Source organism: Watersipora subatra, chromosome 10 (genome assembly GCF_963576615.1).
Source record: "Watersipora subatra chromosome 10, tzWatSuba1.1, whole genome shotgun sequence".
Classification (NCBI taxonomy): Eukaryota; Metazoa; Bryozoa; class Gymnolaemata; order Cheilostomatida; family Watersiporidae; genus Watersipora; species Watersipora subatra.
Window position 1 is genome coordinate 12,554,049 of NC_088717.1, and position 21,762 is coordinate 12,575,810.

The following is a 21,762-nucleotide window of genomic DNA, read 5'->3' on the forward strand; positions in this document are numbered from 1 at the left end:
CAGAACTCAGTCTATTAGCCTTAAAGGTTGACTTGCAACAAAATTCACATTACAGTTATTTGGTATCATAAGATTCACCATGTCTTACTCTGTTGTATTGTAGGTGCAAAATATATGGGAATGTGATTACAAGCTTTTAAAAGCAAAAAAAAAACAAACATTTAATCGCAGCCACACGAGACCGCCGTAATTTCAAAACGGCTCAAATGGGACGTAGTCGTTACAAGATGGTTTCTGTTTACACTTTCATGCAACCTCAGTCGCCGAAATATTTTCACAAATATACTTCACGCATTCAATAAAACCATGTCTATTGTTTTTACTCGTCTGTTTTATCGTCATCGCTGTTACTTTTAGCACTGATATCTTATAACTTATCGTAAAAACCGTTTAACTTTTTAGCCTTAGCTCGAAGGAGTACATATCATTGTCTGATAATCATGACGAGCCTGTTGGTTACCTGTGATAATCAAAAGTGCTGCAAAAATTATTTGCGAAGTATTGGGTCACACGATCAGATTACGACTTTACAATTGAATAACGCCGAAACAAAACTGTAAAGTAGCGAGCATCTATATTTGATACGGGGTCTTTGGTAAAACCCGAAGCGTTTCTGATAAACTAGTGTTACGATAAGTTTTATATTGAGCTTTTTATTGGCCTTTCAATTCACGTGACAACATCACGTGACAAGACAATAACCAAACTGTAATGAATACGTCATCGAAATAAAGAGATTCCAATCTACGGCGGCTTTTCGTTTTTGAGCGTTAAAGAGCTTGTAATCACATTCCCACACATTTGGCACCTACTACACAACAGAGTAAGACAAGGTGAATCTTTTGATACCAAATAACTGTAATGTGAATTTTGTTGCAAGTCAACCTTTAAATCTAAATTTTTTATAAAGTTTTCAGTTATCAGCAAGTCTATTACTGCTGTTTGATATTTTTTATTTATAATATCTTATTTCTTACTTGGATGTAACAAATTGCTGACTTTGAAACATTTAAATATAAACATCTATTACAAACTAATACCCAAACCCTTGATAGTTAATTTCCAGTCAAACCTTTCCATAAAAAAGTTAACACATGACTTGTATGTTGAGGCGGTTGCATGTTGGAGCAAATGATCCTATAAGAATCCCTTATATCCCGTTTAATTCTTTCTAAAGTCAAAAAGTTAACAATACATTCTGCAAGAACTAACATTTTGTATGTAAACAGCCACATCACACAAAACCATTTAAAATAAAAGAATAAAGCAGTACTATACGAAAAAAAATCATTGAAGTAATAATTTGTAAATAGAGCCATTGATTGTGACTTTAGAGAAATGAGAACAGAATTCTTTTTGGGTAGAATCAGCGATAGAAATATGTAACTTAACTTGCAATAATATACATAAATAAATATAAATTTTATCTATCTTGAATAAAAAAATCTATATTTGGTTATTGTTCTAAATTATATTTTTGATTTAGGTTAAGCTTTTTTATTTGTAATTGGTTGAAAAATTGTGGATTTCATATTTAACAAGTTTTTGTATATAAACTTATATTTGTTCAGATCTTGTATGTCAAGACTTTGGCACATAAGGATGGTCACAAGCCAAAGTTTTCCTTTATACGTGCCTAAACATGTCTGACAGTCAACCAACACGGCGGTACTTGTTATCAGAACAAAAGACAACTGTTACCAAATATAACATCTTTTATATGCACAATACTTTTTTAAAACCTTCTAGCTAATTAAAGTCAGCATAAGGTAGATTCTAAATATTTGTTTTCAAATGCTGATTAAATTGTAAACCAAACAACGTATTCACTAAAGATGGTTGCATACTTACTTCATATAGTAGAGTCGTCCATCCTTGTCAATTGCTGATTCCCATCCAGGTGGCAGCCCTGCCTGATCAAAGCTGCCATTAGAGCTGTGAGTAATGCTGCCACGTAGTCCATCCAGACTTTCTTCATTCTCATGGCTACAAGTAGACAACATAGTCATAAAAAACTCACACACTCCTTGGTGCTTCCATATCGAAAAACCAGATTAACTGCATGTCAGTCTACAAACACAAAAGACTTTTATAATCTCTAGGTTCATCTAACTACCAATGTGACAGGCGATGTGACAGGTGATCTGAAAAGTGCCTTGGTACAGCTAAAATTGGTGCTAATTACATTAGCTTAGCTGCAGCATGTAGCAAAAAGAAAATTTGGGTTTAAACGAATTTTTTTGAACAACTTAGAAAAAAAAACTGCATAAAATGTGTGTTACAAGCACCATAATAGTATTTAATTGTAGATTTATATTGAATTTCACAACTGTCAAGAGCAAAGGATTATGCGTGGGTTTAACACTTTTTGTGGGCTTTTGCTGAGCCTTCATGGTAAAGTTGAATTTAGTAGCCTAGTAGTGTTTAACAGTGTCTACCGTTGGTGAGTTATCATACAGCAATAGTCTAGTGATACCCGAGTGCGCCAGTACCAGCGATCGGTGCTGGGCCAACATGTAGATCATGTTTCCATAGGGCAGTACAGTAGCGTAGTGGTCGGGCGTCAAACATTTCTGCATATGAGGCAACGAGAGAGCAAGACCTAGGCACGCGGGCGCGCGAGTATGACAGAGCCGGTCGCTAAAATCAATTCTATGCCACAAAGATGGTGCATTACATGGGTGTTTTGCTTCCAAGCAGCAATACTGAGATCCAGCAGAATGAGAGCAACACAGCTGTTTGTGATGGCATTGCAGCGCCATTTGGAGACGTGTCATTACGCTAAAACTGTATGGGAATTTAGTAATTGTCATCTCCAGTGTGATTCAACCTTCCCAGCCTCAAATCAAAAAGACTTTTTTATGTAACTCGAATACAGCCTTTAATGCCCCATTGCGCTATGACTACGCATTTCTGACTGCTGGGCTGCTGAGATTACAACTTTTGTTTGAATGTATCCGTCAGGAATTGTTATGAGCTGCAGTCATAAAACATGAAAATCTTCAATATATGATCTCACCGCTCACTTACAAATCGATTCATAAAACAATGTAGTATTAGCTCGTTTCAGATTCTATATTCATTAAATGTTGAATTTGTAAGTAAACTAACTGTAAGTATTTACTCAACAATCAACTTTCATGTAGGTCTGTACGTGACTGTTCAATATATCACCTTCTATATACATTGTAAAGTTTACATCAGTAAATATTAGCACATATTGTCTTGTTAAGAAAACCATCAGCTGAGCGGTGCTAATGTCAACACATAGTCTAGGAGCAATTAGTGAATCAACTGCGGTTAGCCGACAGATCTCAGCAGGTTCTCCTTTCTAGGGATGTAAGCACTATCGTAGTTTTGCCTGAAGAATATATTTTGCAGAGAATTTCAGTTAAAGGCAGCATTAATTAGCAGACTTGGCAAAAATTGCACACGCTCACAGTATAACTATAGTTAGTGCTAAATTCTAAATGTGCTGATATCTAATCTTTGTGTTGGTGTTTTTCTGTTTTGTTCGCAAGCATAATTTTCTTTAAAATAATTCTGAAAAAAACATCAAAATTTCAAGATTAAAGTTTAATTTAGACAAAATTTGATATTGTTGAAGGGCTTGTTTAACTGCTTTGACATCAAAACTTGCCTAAAAACAACAAAAATAAAACAGCTCACTGCAAACCTTTGAACTTATGAGTATAGTTTCAAGACACGGTACTCTTAAATCAAATCTTACCATAATCAGCCCTCTCTGTGACTAACACCTAACTAGAACCTAAACGCAGTCATATCAAATCAATTCTGACCATACAGAGACAGTGTTTGCTGTTTGGCAACATGTTGCCACGGAAACGAGTAGCGAAGCTGAGTTATTAGTATTACAAGATAGAAATGGGATCATTAGGATTACGATGGTTTCCTAGAGGTAAGACTCAACAATGCTGGTAGAAAGGACGTAATGTAGTCTTTGATGGGCGATGAAAGCTGAATCTATGCTTCTGCCAAGATGCTAATATCCGTGTTAATGTAGGAACCAGGCTCGTGCCAAGATTGTGATTCTGTAGATGGCTATATAATTGTTGCAAATATTTGGAGGACAATAGCTATCTGGCATCTATTCTTCTAGCGTTGAGTACTTTTAACTTTATCTCTGCTGTCTCGTGCATTTTCATATGCATGGTCATGGGCTAGGAGCATATAGTGCTGCGGTTAGACAGCTGGGGCTGAGACACTTTCAGTCTTAAAAGCTTTTAAATAAAACTTGCTTCGTTTATGATAGCCTATATTAAGTTTGGGGTATTTAAAAGCATTATATCACAGCCTGTTAGCAACCAATATTATTAACAGGTTGAAAGCTTTTAACAAGTTTAAAAATTTAATTTTTATCCAAGTGTGTCAAGCAGATTTTAAAAGAAACTCAATCACATTTTATGGTTCATGCGTATAAAATATACATTGGGAGGGTTAAAGGTATTTTTTCCAATTGCGGGCTATACATTGCGGGTGGCTCTATTGTTTGTACAGTCATGTATTTTTATATACATATACTTCAACAGTCTCTCTGTTGTTTGTACAGGTATTTTCAAATAATGAAGTCTACTTGCAGCCACTGTTTCTATCATATTATTAAAAGAATTTCTATCTTAGTATCGATGAGGTTCTTGTGTACTGGCATGAGTAGATTAGGAAGCTCAGAAAAGTTTGTCTAGGTCACAACCTTCCAGTCAGCTAAATAATTTTGGCATTGGCCAATAAATTAGTATACTAATAAAATTCTTCATCACAGTAGGTTTAAATATTGTCGGCCAATATCTTCAATATCTGTGAGCTAGCTAATCATGCAGCTTATACCTTATGATAAGTTGACTACATACAATAGTGTCAACATTCATAGTTTAGTGTTTTCCTGGAGGATAAAAATTATGACCTCTTTTAAGCTGAAAAGTCAAGGCTACTTAAGAGAATATTGGTTGGCTTATGCACAAAATGGTCATCACCCTGCGTATGTTTATTGGTCAATATTTAGACACAAAAGCCGATCTCAAATTTCAAACAAACCCATAATCTAATGCAGTTATGACAACGACAACAACAACAACAACAACAACAAAATCAAAAACAACAACAACAACAGCAAAAACAACAACAACAAAATGTTCTGAAGTTAGAAACACAATTAAAGAGCAGTTCTCACACTGAGAGTGATACTAAGGGTGAATAGTTGAGATGAGATTATATTATATTGAAATTGACCTGATGAACTGTAGAAAGTGTAACACAAACTCCCAAAATACTGGTTACTTAGTGTTGAGCAGAAAGTACAGTGTGTGCTGTAGAGGTTGATTTAACCAGTCAAGAAACAAGAAACGTATTTAGTCTCTCCGTTCACTCAGATGGTAGTCTAGTGAGGGCATATAATAATCGTACACATTTAAGATTATGATATATTGAATAAAATTAGATTTAAAATAAAATAATTTTTGTATATAGTAAGATTATTTTGGTTTTAGAACTCTCCGGGCAAACAGTGATTGTATAGCAAACTATCAAGTCATGCTTTCATTCTGTATTTGCCCTCGGGGCAGCTCAGAGAAGGAGAATAAAGTGGAGATACGTATATTTTTTTTAAGCATGGGTACCTGTTGACAAGGTGATAATGATCCACACTTAGTTCAAATGATAACTACAAGCACACAAATATGAAGCAAAAGACTCTGAAAAGGAAGTAGTGATACACACAGATAGGGATAATACAAACTATATCCCTAATATCGCAATCACCTCCAACATTCTTTTCATAGTTTTACTAATTAATGATTTACCAAATTTTTTTTAACAAAGCATCCTTTGTCAAAGTTCAAAAGAGCTACAGGCATGACACTGCTGGTAGATACAACAGAATGTCACTTCTCTATGAGACTAAATTCCAATCACTGCTGCAGTTAATTTTTTTATAGAAGTTATTTTTGTTGAAGTGAACCTAACAAGTCTTTTAAATCTTGCATCATCAGAGAGCTCAGACAAAAAGCTTCTGATTGGCTTAGGGCTTCAGAAGTAACCAGACAAAATATGTCAGTCCAGAAATCAAAAGCATATATACTCTGTATTTTCCAGGCGGTATGTGCTTTTGATAATGTAAATCATTTTTTATTATGTATGTAGTAACAATAAAATATCTACAAAATAATTATTGCATTCTAAACCATCAGCAAACTTAATTCAATCTTCATTGAATATGGTGTACCTAAAAATTTCTGCTATGCTTGGGTACAATGTAGTCAATGAAGATTGAATCAATTTTGCGGATGGTTTAAATTATAATACATATTGTTATTGCTATTGTTGTTTAATCAGTTCATCTTAGCGACTAGCAAAATGAAAAAAATCCCGAGTACATTGTTTAGTTTTTAACTATTGACACAAAGGATTAAATTTTCAGCTATGAAGTATGTTTTCTATAAACATACTTCATAGAAAACATACTTCGTAGCTACTTCACATTTAGTGGGAATCCAGCCTAAATGTCGGGTTTTTTCTTAAATAATAAATATCAATGGATCAAAAAATGAGTATTCAAGCTCCATATGGACTTTACATAAAATGTATAGACAAGCATACAATATACACATATGTACTTCAGATAGTAGTATTCACAAATGTATTCCATTCTGTACTCTTCATTTTAAACCTGATAGGGTTCAGTAAGTATCTCAAAACTGAATTTCATTGTCAAAACTTGTATCTTACCTAACCATTTCTACTAGTAGCCTTTTTAGCATATAACTGTATATGCTGCTACATGATCTGACGAAGGCTACGAAAGCCAAGTATAGCAAGAATATAGCTATATAAACAGCTCAAGACCATGAGCCAGCTCTTATTACTAGCAAATTTAAATGCCGCACCAACTCTCAGACCTTTAACCTCTGACCTTGCCACTAAGTATGAAAATCCTGCAAAATGAGAGCCATAGATAAATTTTAAGCAAATCATAGTGAGTAATTACAATTTATTTTAATTAGCATATCTTTTTGTTCATTGTAATGATTTATTGTAGGTACTTTGGCTATCGAACATTTGGTTGGTCAAGCGATTCAATAGACATCGACAGAATTCTCTTATTAACTAATAAGTAGTTTTACCTCTTTTCTTTCTAACTAAGAGCAACCAACTAGTAATGCGATCCTTTGGGAACGACTCATAGTCAATCAAGCCAAAGAGGTTTTTGCTCACTTGTTCTGCTCAGTTATTTAAAGCAATGGTCTCAACTCACCCGACCATAGAGCAACGTCGTAACAGGGTATCAGCATTTAGTATCCCTTTATTGTTCCCTTTCCTACCAACATCTGACACTCCAGATCAGTTTCCAAAAAACATAGTCTGAGATTCTTTACCTGCCTTCACACACTACTGATTTGGCCTAGTTATCATGTTGCACTGTACTCTCTTGTGAAGGAGGGATACCAGGTGACATTCCTGGTAAAGACTCCTTTTCCAACAGCCATTTTTAGGGCTGCCTTCTTACTCAGTGTTTACTAAAAAGTCTTCTATATATTAAAAAAGCCTATGGCTTTTGAAATGACAGAAATATATAGTTTTTGTTTTTACATAAATGCTCGATTCAGCCAAAACCTTTTTAGATAATGCACTCTTAATCATAAGTGTGAACCTTGTGGAACATAAAATGCTTGTATTAAATAAATAACTACTTTACCAAAGATATAGTTTAATTGTGGTCTAAAATATCAACTTGACTTGCTAGTGTTAGTTGTTTTCATATGCATGCCATGATCATTTCATGTCTCACAACTTTTATGAGGTGAAGCACAACTTGACAAGTATTCTACAACCAACAGAGAGAGTTAATGTGCAGGTGCTTTTATGGTTGAGAATCTGGGTCAAAATTAGCCAAAGTCTGATGGTTTCATGATAGCTTTATGCACGTGAGTTCATTTGAATTTTCAGTACAAGATGGTGAAGTACCGTGTCACGTGCTCAAGAGAAAGCCACGGTAAGGCTGAGTAGCGTGACAGCTGTTAATGTACGTTTAAGATTTGCGTTAAGAAGTGGAAGAAGAGACGTTGAAAGGCAATGAGAGGCGGTGCGCTGAGCAATCAGTGTAACAACGAGATCTAATTACAATTCCAAGGGAATTCCAATAATTGTGTATGTCTAGATCAATATGAGTTGAAGACAATGAAAGTATATGCTCTGTCTATTAACAAGGAAAACTACAACAGATCAATACATTGACAGTAAGTAGCGTAGGTAATCCAACTTTTTGTCACAGAGATGATGAGCTAATCATAAACCAATCTTGTTCATTTCACTGGCCATGCTCAACTTTTCTAGCTCTTTACTTTACTTTTCTGTCCTACCATACCAGCAGCAGGAAAGGACATTCTTCTTACAGAAATCTATACTAAAACTTGTTTACTGCTGATCACGAATTCCAGCTCACCGCACTTCCACCAATCACATCACAAAATTGTTGACCGTATTGCCTTATTCCACACTTGCGCTTTTCTGCATCTCTGTTACAGGTTTCAAGATACTGTGTAAACTATGCCCAGGATATCTGAATTTATTCTTCTACACATATGACAAACATCATTTTCTATTTTTTAATACTAAAATACTACATCCACCATCGAATGTTTCAGTTTACGAACTTTCTGTTGCTAAAACCTATAATTCACTATTCTAACCCTCCACAATACTATTAGATTATTATCTTTTTAAAAACTTTTGTTCAACTTATTCAATAGTTTTCTAATTTCTGTCTTCTCATTTTCGTTTTGGCATGCAATGAAAAACATCACATTCGTTGATGATTTGCTAATGCCAATAAAAAGCCATCTATAAGCACTAGCTTGCGGGTTTCAAGCCTATGTTTGGTATTATTGGACCCTTGGAAACCAACCCGTCTTATCTTTAATCTGGTCTGTCAACTTCAATGCACTTTCATGGTGGATAAAAGCATGATTTACCAAAGTTGATACATGAAGACACAAAAGTGAGCATAAATCAGTAATGAGATGTATCGGTTATGGTTACTGTCAACTACAAAGCATTCATGCAGTTTGCTCTATTGGTCTTCGCTGAAATAAAATTAGTTATTTCCTGTTCTCTTTTGAACCTAGAATGAGGCCTAAGGAATGAGAGAAGAAATGTCTTAGACAATAAGGAAAAGTGCAACTAAGTGTAGGCGCAAGGCTTTCTCCCTAAAGATATAAAATTACGAAGACCAAGACGGAAGCCTCATTAGATACAGAAATGACCTCACTCAACTTCCTCTACACGCATTCATACTGGTAGTCACTATGTTTTTTTCATTGCGCAATTGATGATACAGATCTGGAATTGTGCACACGTTGAATTGCTGTCTGACAAGCGTTTTGATCGACACTCACTTGTTGCGGATTAACACGGGCACTTTGTTAAAAAGTAAGGAATTTTACATCAGAAGTCACAGCGGCATACTATGGTCTCGCTTAGCAGCACGCTTTGACAATAAGATTGACTGAATTGTGGAAATGTTTAAAACAGAAAAGCTTGGGTAGAATTTTCTTCTGTATCATTCAAAAGTGCCGTTTTCATCTTTCGCAAAACATGACACATGCGACAAACAAAACTAGCTTGATGTGCAGTTTTACGACTTTTTCGGTTTCTATCTGGCAGATGAAACAAACTTGCAAATTAACCATGGTATAAAAACAGTGTATAGCATCGAGCTAGTATAGCATATAGCTATAGGCCTAGTTATTAGGTTGCACTGTTACTCTCTTGTGAAGGAGGATACCTTACTAGCTGATGAAGCACTTTTGAGGAATGCTGAGAGATGCCAAAACATAAGCGATTTGATAAACTGGTGACAAAACTTTTGCAATAAACCAACTGAGATAACTATTTGAAAAGTTCCATAATTTATTCATTGTTAACGAATCCCAAGTGATCAAAAAAATTATATGCATGGTGCTGAATAATTGAGAACTAGTAAAACACTCTGTTACTATAAAGAAAGTATTGAGCGAGTACGCCAATCCAATCATTTCATCCTGTACTCTCAACAAGAATATGGTTTTATTATTTATAGTTCGTCATACATGTAGTTTACGTAAATGCAGGTCTAAACATTGCTGTGCCAACAATGCTGGGTATATGAACTGCCTTGTAAAGTTCTTTTAAGCATTTATAGATAGATACATTCATGTAGATATGAACGTGATTTATACTCTTTAATGTTGTTTGTTTTAAACAAAATAAATCATGAAACAAGAAAAAACATAGTAAATTATGCGTATTTAAAAAAAAAGCTCCTTTTACATAACTCTGTTCTATAATGTAAATTGGCGAGATGTGTGGTGCCTGGTATATGGTCTAGTGGTTGTTTGCAAATGCAGAAATGTAATCGAGAAAATATTCCGTATAGAATAGATTATTCTGTAACCAGATTTCAAATATTGTAAAAAAATTAATTTTAAAAAAGTTGGAGAAAATTGAATTGCCCTGAGTATCCAATAATTTTCACTAGCTCTGCCATCAAGACCTTTCATTTTTGAGGTCAAGTTTCCCATTAAGAATTTTGTGGAAGATTATATATAGCACTCTGAACCATCTGCCGCTATGTCCTTAGGTCAAACAGGAAGTTACAAGCAAAATCGACTGCATTCATGATAATTGCATCAGCCTATGTTGGGTCACAACTATCTGTAGTAAGTACACACCGCTCTGTCATTGAATGTTCTGGTTGTGGGTTTCTTTAATATGGTTGTCGGCTTGCTAATATTACATTTAAATTATGAATCCGATATAAATGAATTTTATTGATCAATTACAAAAGTAAACTGATCACCCCTTACAAACCGTGGCTAACAAATGCATTTCGCATATCAGTTGACTATTTTAGGCTCTCCAGAAGATTTGATTCTAACAATTTTTTTCCAAGTCCCCTTTCTGTGAAAAAACTGACTTGAAGCACGTCATTATTAGCTTCAAGACTTCACCTTGAAACAAGTGTGGGATATGTATAAACCCTATTTGCAAATGTCACCACAGCCACTCATTACAACTGAAAAGTGTGCTACATGGTGGTTATAAGGTTTATTTAAACTTCAAGAAACTCCTTAAAGATGAGCTTACAAAAATTATTTGTAGTGGTTTCTAAGAAGTATCAATATTTTTCTATCCTTTGCAATTGTTTTTGATGTTTGAGGTGATCTGATTGTTTTTATTGCGAAAGTTGATATTGACTAAGTTTAAGCATTAAGGGTCTTTATTCCGTCGAAATCTTTCCAATTATAGACGTCATAATCGCACTTTTGCTTTATCAATGTGTTTTAATTGCGACCATGTTTTATCGATTTTAATCATAAAAATCCTGGCAATCCGACTATCTCAAACATCAAAAGTGACCACAAATGATAGGGAGATACCGATACTTTCTAATAAAATCAACTAAAATCTTGGGTAAGTTCATTTTAAGCTATGAGGCACATCATCAGAACTATATATAGAAAGTCAGTAAAGACAATGATTAAAAAATCAATTGCAGCTGCAGCAACTTTTCACTGAAGTGTCAGAATTTTAGTCCGGTTATTCAGTTCATGGTTTAGAATACTTAGTTGCTCCCTTGATACAAAACTCTCGACAGCGAAATCTTTTTATACTAATGATTGAATGAGAGTAATCCAACACACTGTGTCTAGACGTTTTGAGTTAAATTTGCCTACTTTAAGACTTTGTTTGATTTTTAATGCTAGCTTAGTAACAGACATAGCAGTTATTAGTTTCATTGCCTAAATAGAGTTAGCTCAATTGATGTTTTCCTTATACTAATAAACAAAATATCTTAATAAACACAGTATTCTAACAAACAAAATATCCTAATAAATAAAATATCCTAATCAACAAAATATCCTAATAAACAGAATATCCTAATAAACCAAATATCTCAATCTTGTAAATAGCTCTTAATGAACACTATATCTTAATATATAACATATCCTGATAATAACACAGCCTTTGAAAAGCAACTCATAATAAACATCCTATTCTAATAAACAATTCGCTTGTAAGGATTGCTAGTTACCGTAATAAACAGCACATCCTAATAAACAATGGATTATAATTGATTGATAGTTAGCCTACTACTGATCCAAGGCTTTCTATGTCTATGTACAGTGCATCATCGACGTTGCTGTTTTACGCTTTTTTTTCGCCTGACGATGTAGATACGTTGTTTTATCGTCCTCTCTATACAGCATTTTTTTGCCATATGACAGCAACAAAAATATTTCTCGAAATTCAAATTTAGTTTTCGGTGTGCTGCACAAGTCGGAATAACGAAGATGCAAATATGCTATTCGCTAAAATTCCTTCCACAACGCCTAAATGAGATACAATGCTAGTGCTCTCTCTCAGTTGAGTATTCTTGGTAGCTTGTAAATGCTTGATATTGTGTGAGTAAAACAAAAATTAGTAAAAGGTAAGCTAGTGTGAAAATTTATTATGCATTTTAGCATCTAACATAATATTTTTTATAAACTTTAATTCATTATACGCATATAGCTTTATAAGTACAAATATAGCTTTATGTCGTTAGCCATGGGTCCTAATATTGATAACGAAGTTAAAGAAAGAAGCAAGAATCATAACCACTAAAAACATTAAAGTTACCGTTGGTAACTATAGTTACGAAGGCTAATATACATTTAGTTACTAATTTTGATATGTACAGCATGTATATAAATTGGGATATTTTCATCAGGCTGTATTTGCATTAGATAAGTACTATGGGTTTCTATACCCCTCAATACGACATTTTCGCCTTACGATGCCAAAACCAGAACACATTAATGGCGTCTGGCGGGCGTCCACTGCACAAATATTTCATCTGAAGCTACCGGAGTGTGTAGAAAGCAGTTGAAAATTAATGTCATTGCAGCTCTTCCCTGTCTCATGGTAGCAAGGGCCCCTAATTTCAATCCATCATTTGTTAAAACTAGAGCAAATGCTAGTAATATGTCAGCCAATCAAAAGCGAGCTTTAGCTGCACGAGGCTGAACCAAACTGCGTTGGACAGAAGGCACTGCTCGGGAGATTTTGGCTGTTCCAGACACTTCTCTAAACGGAGCCTTAATACAGGTCTAATATGATTGTCATTTGAACACATGTTAATAGACATCTTTGCCTAATCAATGGTGGAATCTTATACAAACCTGAATAATCGAAGAACTCGCCTGCAATTTGTACTAGGCTCATCTTTTCTAATAGTTCATTGAATACTTGGTTTACTAGTTAGAGCGATTCAACCAACAGTCAGTTGCATATTTGAACACTTCTTACCATACAATTATAGTAGTCTACTAAACAATATACGAGTATGTTTATTGGTTGATAGTCAGGGACAAGAGCCTATCTCAAAATTCAAACAAACATAATCTAATTCATTTATTACAACAACAAAACGCTCTGAAGCTTGGATACACAATCAAAGAACAGTTCTCACACATTGTCGTTTACATTCTGATTGCAATAGGATGAATAGCTGAGACGAGGTTCTATTATATTGAAATTGACTCGAGGAACTAGAGAAAATGTAACACGAGCTATCAAAATACTGGTTACTCACTGCGAGCGGAAAGTACAGTGTGCTGTATAAGTTGTGTAACCAGTAAAAAACAGGGAATATATGATTATGTAGTATCTCCTTTAGCCTACTTGAAACAATACACCTTAATGTGCAGAGAGAACTTCACCATCTTTGGCCATACCAGAGTAAATGTTTTATTTGCCGTTACGGTCATTTGTTAGAAAGCTGAGAGCAATTTGTGGTTTTCCAAGATCTACACTTTGAATAACTCGACCTAGCATGGTTTACTCCCTTGTTGAATTAGCGGCAGCCTTAACTTTAGAGTAGCCAGTTGTGGCAGCATTTGGAGTAGGAGACTGGGCTTATATAAACTGTTTATAATTATATTATGATTATAATAAATAGTTGTTTGATATCTGGTATTTGCATTATTCTTGTTATACAGTTATACAGAAGGCAGATTCATCTTCATCAAATGGCTACAGGAAGCAACTCCGGCTTAGCATTAACACAAAAGATGTAAACAGCCTGAGATGTATTGATACTGATATGAATTCAAATGCTGCAAGTTAGTCTACTATTCTAAGCTTCTGTTAGGGGCATTTGCATGCCATAACAAAGGATTACCTGGCTTTACAGACTATGGAATTAAGGATTGACTATATAAACAGTTGAAGTTAGCCTAAAGTTAGGTTAAAGTATTCTGCCAGAGTGAGTCCCTCATGCCGCAATATTTTCTATTTGCTTGGATGAGACATTTCATGAGTCTGCTTGGGAAAGTACTGAGCTGGTTTCCAGACACCTGCCTCAGGTTTTCTTACAGGGTTGTCTCCATTAGCAAAGGACTCATTTAAATATGAACTTACACAGATCGATCGAAGTGATGCAAATGAAAATGATGTCAATATAAAGCTAAGGCATCAAGCTTCAATTTAATACAACATTTGCCTTTGTAGACCTAACCAGCCTAGAGTTATAATAGTGTAAATAAGATCCTTTCTTAGAATGCTCAAATTCAAGTGAAACTGCGATTACAGCATCTATAGTTACACATCGGCAAAAAGACTGACAGAATAGAGGCGCATAAATCAAATGATATAGTTGATATCAACAATGAGAGACAGACTGCCACGTAACTAGTGACAGCGTTTTTCTTCTGAGCGTTTTAAGAGTGATCGAGTTTTATCGATTTTAATCCTGAAACATTCTGGCAGCCAAATCACCTCAAACATCAAAAGAAATCTCAATCCATCGTTTTTTTACGTCATCAAGTCGTTTGCGCATGCGCTCGTTCACGAAAAAGCCGCCATTTTTGTAGAAAACGATCGTTTTTCTTTGATTTATTAGTACTTTTAATTGTTTTTTGATACTATAATAAAAAACTGCAAACAAAAACGTCGTTTTCAAATTATCATTGCAAAAGCTTCGTGTTTCTAACGAAAAAATTGTCTATAAAGATGGCCGACAACGATAAAATGATGTCATGAAAAAACGAAGGATTGATAGAAAGATATCGTTAAGTTCTGATAAAATCTATTAAGCTTATCTTTAAGGCTCTTCCAGACATCTGATACTCTTCCAGACATCTGATACTCTTCCAGACATCCTGTGGTGTCATTTGAACCACCAAGCTTCCACTTTGTAGACCAAAATACTAAGTACTACATAACTGCTGCCCCTTACACTCCACTTTAAAAAAAGTTAAGTTACAGTAATTTACACTTTCAATTCATCCTTTTAAGCTATCTACGCTAAGGGTCAAGGTTCAAGTGTTACCTGTTATGCCAACTTAAAGAGCGACGAATCTTCCGCACTTTTTCCTTAATCCGAATAGACATCTTGAACAGTCTGTTGTAGGAGTCAGATGCGACGATCTTAGGAACACAAGGTTCCGCGAAAAAAGTTGCACTCTCCCATTAGATTCATAAGTTTGAGAAAGCGACCCTCCTAACTCGTAGACCGATGAAACCCTTTAAGCTGTCAATCGACTCTTGGCATTTGAGTATTTAGTCAGCTACGTAACACGGCTGTGCAAACAAAGCCTTTAAGCCTTCATTTCTCTGATGATCCTCAACACCCCTCGACCTCGTCTAATCCAAATAGACCTGAGGACAAAGTAGCTGCCACCCTAGAGAGTCGACTAGTTACGAATCACTGCAGAGGAGGCCAGTCAATTACTGAGCGTTATTCAGCTAGCGTGCGGCCTGTACACAACATCTGCTGAGATGAATTGAAAATGAATAGACAGCTTATTAGCTGAGCAATTTCACTTGAACAAACATTCCTCTCTTTCGCTGCCAAAAACTCCTCCATTCATACCAGTCAATGTTCAGTAAGGTAAGAAGACAATGGAGAGCAAATACAAAGGGCTTGAGTGCAACTGAGATGTGGTAGATGTACTGTAGCATACCAAATATGCGCTGCTCTGACAAAGGCGTGTAAATTGTTTGTTGTGCTGCGATATTGAAGCTGAAAAAGTTAATATCAATAACAAAAAATACTTTCTAAACACGAATCTCAAAATAACCTTTGGCAAGGATTCAATTCGTATTACCAGTATTACCTACTAGCATTGCGAAAGGCGAGCGGAAATCCGCATAATGCAACACGCTTTGTAGCCATACTTTTGGAGGCTATATCATTGACAGGCATTGAGTATGATCTCGTTTAGTAGCTGAGAGCGTTTTAAAGCCTAGATTTAAGCACATCGAAATCATCTGGAGCCAAAGCAACAAAAACTAAATGATTAGTTCTGTGCCACAGTAACTTTTGGAGGTCATTAAACTGCTGTTTACAAGATTGGAATTAGAAGAGCATATGTTCATACACAATTCCAACAAAGCATGCCCAGTCAAAACAAATATATTTTCAATGCTACCAAGACCAATGGTACACAGGTAGCATTTAAATGAATGAATCTACAAACCAACTTCTTTTCTCAATTGACTCTGTAACAATTATGAGAAACATTTAGTTTAGCCAAATAAAACAATTGCAAAAAAATGAACTATCCAACATGGTAAATTTAAACAGCACAAGATTTATCATTTTTCCGGTGTATTTAAAAGAACGAGCTGAAACCTGGTTACTTTGTCACCAAACTTGCCAAAAATGGCTGATAGACTTATAAAGAATGAGAGTGCCAAACTACCTGCCAAACTACCTGCACCTAGAAATATTACTATTTAAATTGTTGAAATAGTAAACAAACAGAATCATAAGGAAACTTAAACAAATTTACGCTTTAGACCATTAGAGTTGTGTTAAATAGTGCCTGGCCATCAAAGACATCCTAAACCCCTTCATGGCGGAGAGAGATGATGTTGAACCGCAATGGGACTCTTTTTATCCCTGGAATTCATGAACTCTTTGTTTAAAGAGACACTAAATTGCACTTTGTTAACAGTTTTACCAGTTTAAAATTTTCCGTTCTATTGCATCACCAATAATAGTCAAAAACGCTTTCCTTAAAAATCTTGTTTATTATGAAACCTTTACTCGGACTTTATGCAGGAAAAACATTATTATGCATAAACGATGATGCCAATTGATTTTGATAAGTCTCAACGGTACACAGGGCGGGATACATCTTGCTGCATGAGTTGTAACCTGGGGAGGAGAAAACATATTGGATGCCAGAATGATAGACAACCGATTGGCCATTGCATTAATGACAAGTTATTAACCAATCAGTGAGTTACTTCAAAGCGTTTAAACAGACACTCTATTCAAATAGTCAGCCCTACGCAATGCTAGTTGGTACATTTCAAAAAATTTGTTAGCTGTTTGTGGTGCGTTGAAAGAGTACTAGCCAAAAATAGGAATTATACAGTACGGCATTCAGGCATTGAAATCCCCAGCTAATAATTGATCAATTAATCAATAAGCAGAATATCACCTGCCACCATGATAAATGGCTACTGCGCAATAGAGTGATTGCAGTCATGTGACCTATTCTACAAGCCTATTCCATTTGTATTGCATCTCACGGAATCTTTGCGTACCAAAACTGAAATGGCAACCTTTTAGCGGACTTATTTCATCCGCTTAGGCAGTCTATGGTAGGTTGTCAAGGTAAAACCTTGTTACCTGCTTTGGAAGCATTTATGCGCCTAAAATTAGCTTAGTTAACTATAGTTATAAAAGCGAAATATTAGGCAGTGATAAATTACACTAAGAGAAGACAACTTGTAGTGCAGCCAAATTTTATAAATTTATAAAGAATATCTCTAGTTTGAATAATTCGCTTCAGAGATTTTCTTACTGAATAAGTTTAGATATATATTATTACACATAATATATACAATTATATAATTAAGATATTATATATATAATTATGTGTAATATATATAATTGTTGTTACATATAATATACATATATTATGTATATTATATGTAACAACAATTATATACATTACACATAATTATATATATAATATCATAATTATATAATTGTATATATTATGTGTAATAATATATATCTAAACTTATTTAGTAAGTATATGTATGAAACTTATTTATACATATACATATATGTATGTAACAACAATTAATAATATAATATTATTATATTATTATGAAAAAAGCAATTAAAATTATTTAATGTGGTTAAGCATTTGATAGCGTAAATTAGCTTTCCTAAAATTTTAAAATGTATGATAAATCTTCATCGCTGGTTTGTAAAATGTCATTTTAGGTGGCTAATAGTTAAGTTCCACCAACTTGTTGTGCAAGCGCTATTTGCAGTCTTTCTCATTCTACCCTTATTCCTATAAATACTTAGGCCAAACAACAGTAATTGGCGTGAATGTTCATTTGCTGGCCGAAGAGCTTGTTACCTATCTACTAGCCTCTTTCATATTGATTAAATAAGGGTGAAAACTTGCAGAACGTTAATTATATATCTAGCTTGACGCGCAAGTTATAAGTTTTGATCTATTTAAAAAGTGTTTATGTAGGTAAAACTTGGAGTTTTAATAGAGTATTTAATATTTATTTACTTGCTACTATAAAGTTGATGTCTATTCTATTGCTGCTTATACTCACTCAGAAGAGCTGTTACTCCACAAAAGGACTAATAATTATTTTATCTGTTTAATTAGTTAATTTATTACTGTTCTATCTTAACCCGATTTATTTAATAGTATTGTAAGACTATGCTACTTTCATATACCATCAAATCCTGAAAACTGACATATTCCCTTTGTAAACACTTTTGGTTGGCCATTGTGGAACATTTAACCTCAAAGTGAAGCGTGTAGAACATAAATAGTTGGAGACCATTTTATTAGTATATGTACCATTTATTATGGTAAAGTTACGACAGGGTAAAGCAACTCTAAAAATGCTACAAACACACCGGGAAGCTAATTCAGAAATAAACTGAACTCCGTCATTACGGTATATGTGGTTTTATTTGACTATCCAGCACTCAAAGCCTCTGGACACTACGACAGCCACGCACTGGTTTATTACGATATGTAGTAGTTGAAAATTTCACTCCTTAACAGGCATTCAATTCATGCCTCAGAAAGTAAAGCTACTTTGTTTCTGCAGGCGTGGAGCTAGAGTCGTAGAAGTTTTACTATAATAAAAGCTATATCTGCCCAAGGCCATAGTTGGAGGCTGGAAAAAAGATTGCTTTGTACGCGATTTAAACTCGTGATATTAGGCTTGGCAACCCTGCACTTGAATACACGGCATAATCATTTACCTTCCATTGTTTGAGATATAATGGGCACATAGTTACTTCCTGTGCTTGACTATCCTGTGCAAGCCTGATGATCTCCTACAGCACACCAGGCCGCCAGGCTACTCACTAGTAATAATAATATTACACGGGCAGAATGGATATTGTCCATGGCTCACAACATAAGCAATTGTTTTCTGACCTTAGAAAAAAGCAACAGGCACATTTGATTAAAGTGTGAATCATAGGCTCACTGTTAGCTACTCAATAGATCTAATAGATGTTTTAGTTTGCAAGCTATTGCCAGCCATAATGAACCTGATGCTTGCAATGTTCAACTCCTTCAATACTCTTTCTCTCCGAGTACCATGTCCTTCGAGGACATAGGCGATCATGGTTCTTCCCAACTTCCTATAACCATGACTGTTCTTGGTTATAAGAAGTGATTATGGCAGGTTTCAACAGTAGGCTGCCATTGCATTTTGTGGAGCGTTTTTTGTTATTGAGTTACCATCTCTAGATAGCCATTGGTTTGTAGAGGAACTATTCCGCCCTTTATCAGTTTTTATTTGTAGTCCTGCAGGGTTGCTAGCCACTCACCTTATCTACCCTGGAGTGAAGATGGAAGCCCGTTTGATCACTGCCGAATCGACTTGGCACGAACGCGGATGTGGTCGCAAACCCTACGTAACACCACCAATGGTCCATATGTTACTTGAACCACTGACCTATTGATCATAAGCCAGTACCCTAACCACTACTGTATCATGGTCGGTGGAACGACTGCTCCTTCAACAACTGCTCCTTCACACTTTCGGATGAGAAAATGTGAAGGAGCAGTGTGATTTTTACTGAAATGAGTAGCTCATTTCAGTATATCTGAAATGAGCTACTCATTTCAAATATACTATAAACTTATAATTAAACTTTTAAACTTAATTAAAAGTTTATAAACAAATAAACTTTTAAATAAATTGTTAACAGCTCTAGTTTATTTTCACCTCGTACAGCTTTGCCCCTATATGGCTGACGTAAGTGCGCATTGATTTAAACAAATATGTAGAAAAATAATCAGAGGCTAACCCTTAGCATCTGATTGATAAACTCTTCTGGTGTGCATGTTTGTTCATATACATCAAAGTATCAGACCAAGTTAAACAAAGGACAAGTATATGTAAAACTTATTACACTGATAGAATTATTACTTACTTCAAACATGTTGCTGTGAAAGTTATGAGAAAAAACTGAAATATCTTTGAGTTTGATAGACAACCAGCCTTAACAATGGAGTTATCTTCTGCTCCTAAAGAACTTTTTAATCGTTCAGCTAAAGCTTTTATGGTCGTCAGATGTGGTTGTAAACAATTCTATGGGCAAATCTGAATACAGTGGTTCACATTTAAAATTTAGTGGCTTCGAATCACGATGTATTTTTGGTGATTTCTGACCCAAACGTGAAAAAACTTATTCTCTATATTTATGTAATCTTATCATTATTAGTATTATTTCAAACAGAAATTTGCGCTGATAAATTTGTATTCAGTGCTCATAAGGTTCAAGCAAACTGTTTTTAATTATTATTCTCAAAATAGTGGATGTTAAACAAATTGACTATTTTTTCAAATAATTTGACCCAAGATGAGAAGCAGAAAAAATAACGTACGACTCCTATGACATAAATCCTAAATAACTTAAAAAAAATTATGCAGTTTTTGCTTTATAATACGTAAAAAATTCCATATAACGCAAAATGTCAAGTAGGGGCAACTTGTCAAATTTGATTTGTAACATATCTCGCCGCATTTTCGAGAAAAAACGGCGTACATATAGCGTTATAACTATTAGATGTACAAGTTCCGTGACATTTTAATCTGTTGTGAAAGATTGTCAGATGTGTTGATAAAACAGAAAATAGGTAGCTGTGCAATTGTTAATAAATACTTCAAGGCGGGTCGATTGGTGCAGGTGTTACAGCGTTGGTCTACCGATCTGAATGTCACGAGCTAGGAGAATTGCCAAAAGTTATGTTTTATCCTAACGTTTACCTCTGGATACAAATAGACAACGAACAGGTAGGTACCGCCCTTTATATAGTAGAACTATTTTTCTGCTTTATTGAAGACATTTTTATTTATACTAGTGTTTCTTATTTATACTATATTTATACTAGTGTTTCTTATTTATACTATATTTATCCTAGTGTTTCTCCAAAACACTAATAAACTCTACTCACTCAAAGGTTAATAATCATCTAGCTTATATCTTACGAATATTTTATTTCTACGAGCTATAATAGTTTATTATTACTATAAACTATTTAATGTAATGACAACTCTCAAAAGTGTGGTTCAATTCTCTTTGATAAATGTGCCTGGAAGGATTGCACGATACTGGTAGTTGTTGTACTAAAGGCTGAGGCTCACTGAAGGAAATAAGATGTTGAGAAATGCTAGTCCTATCATCATCCTTGAGACCAACATACTGCA

At 34.8% G+C, this 21,762-nt stretch overlaps 1 protein-coding gene across 1 annotated transcript in view; it reads right to left on the reverse strand.

The window, feature by feature from the left end:
- Window positions 1-15,630, reverse strand: part of LOC137406791 (FERM and PDZ domain-containing protein 4-like) — a 60,342-nt gene extending 44,712 nt beyond the window's left edge. Inside the window, exons 1-2 of the mRNA XM_068093403.1 lie at window positions 15,365-15,630; window positions 1,852-1,986 (exon numbers count right to left, since the gene is read on the reverse strand). Of these exons, the coding sequence (XP_067949504.1) occupies window positions 1,852-1,986; window positions 15,365-15,426 (197 nt within the window). The 5' untranslated portion in view covers window positions 15,427-15,630. The remainder of the gene's footprint in view (window positions 1-1,851; window positions 1,987-15,364) is intronic.
- Between the last annotated feature and the right edge of the window lie 6,132 nt (window positions 15,631-21,762).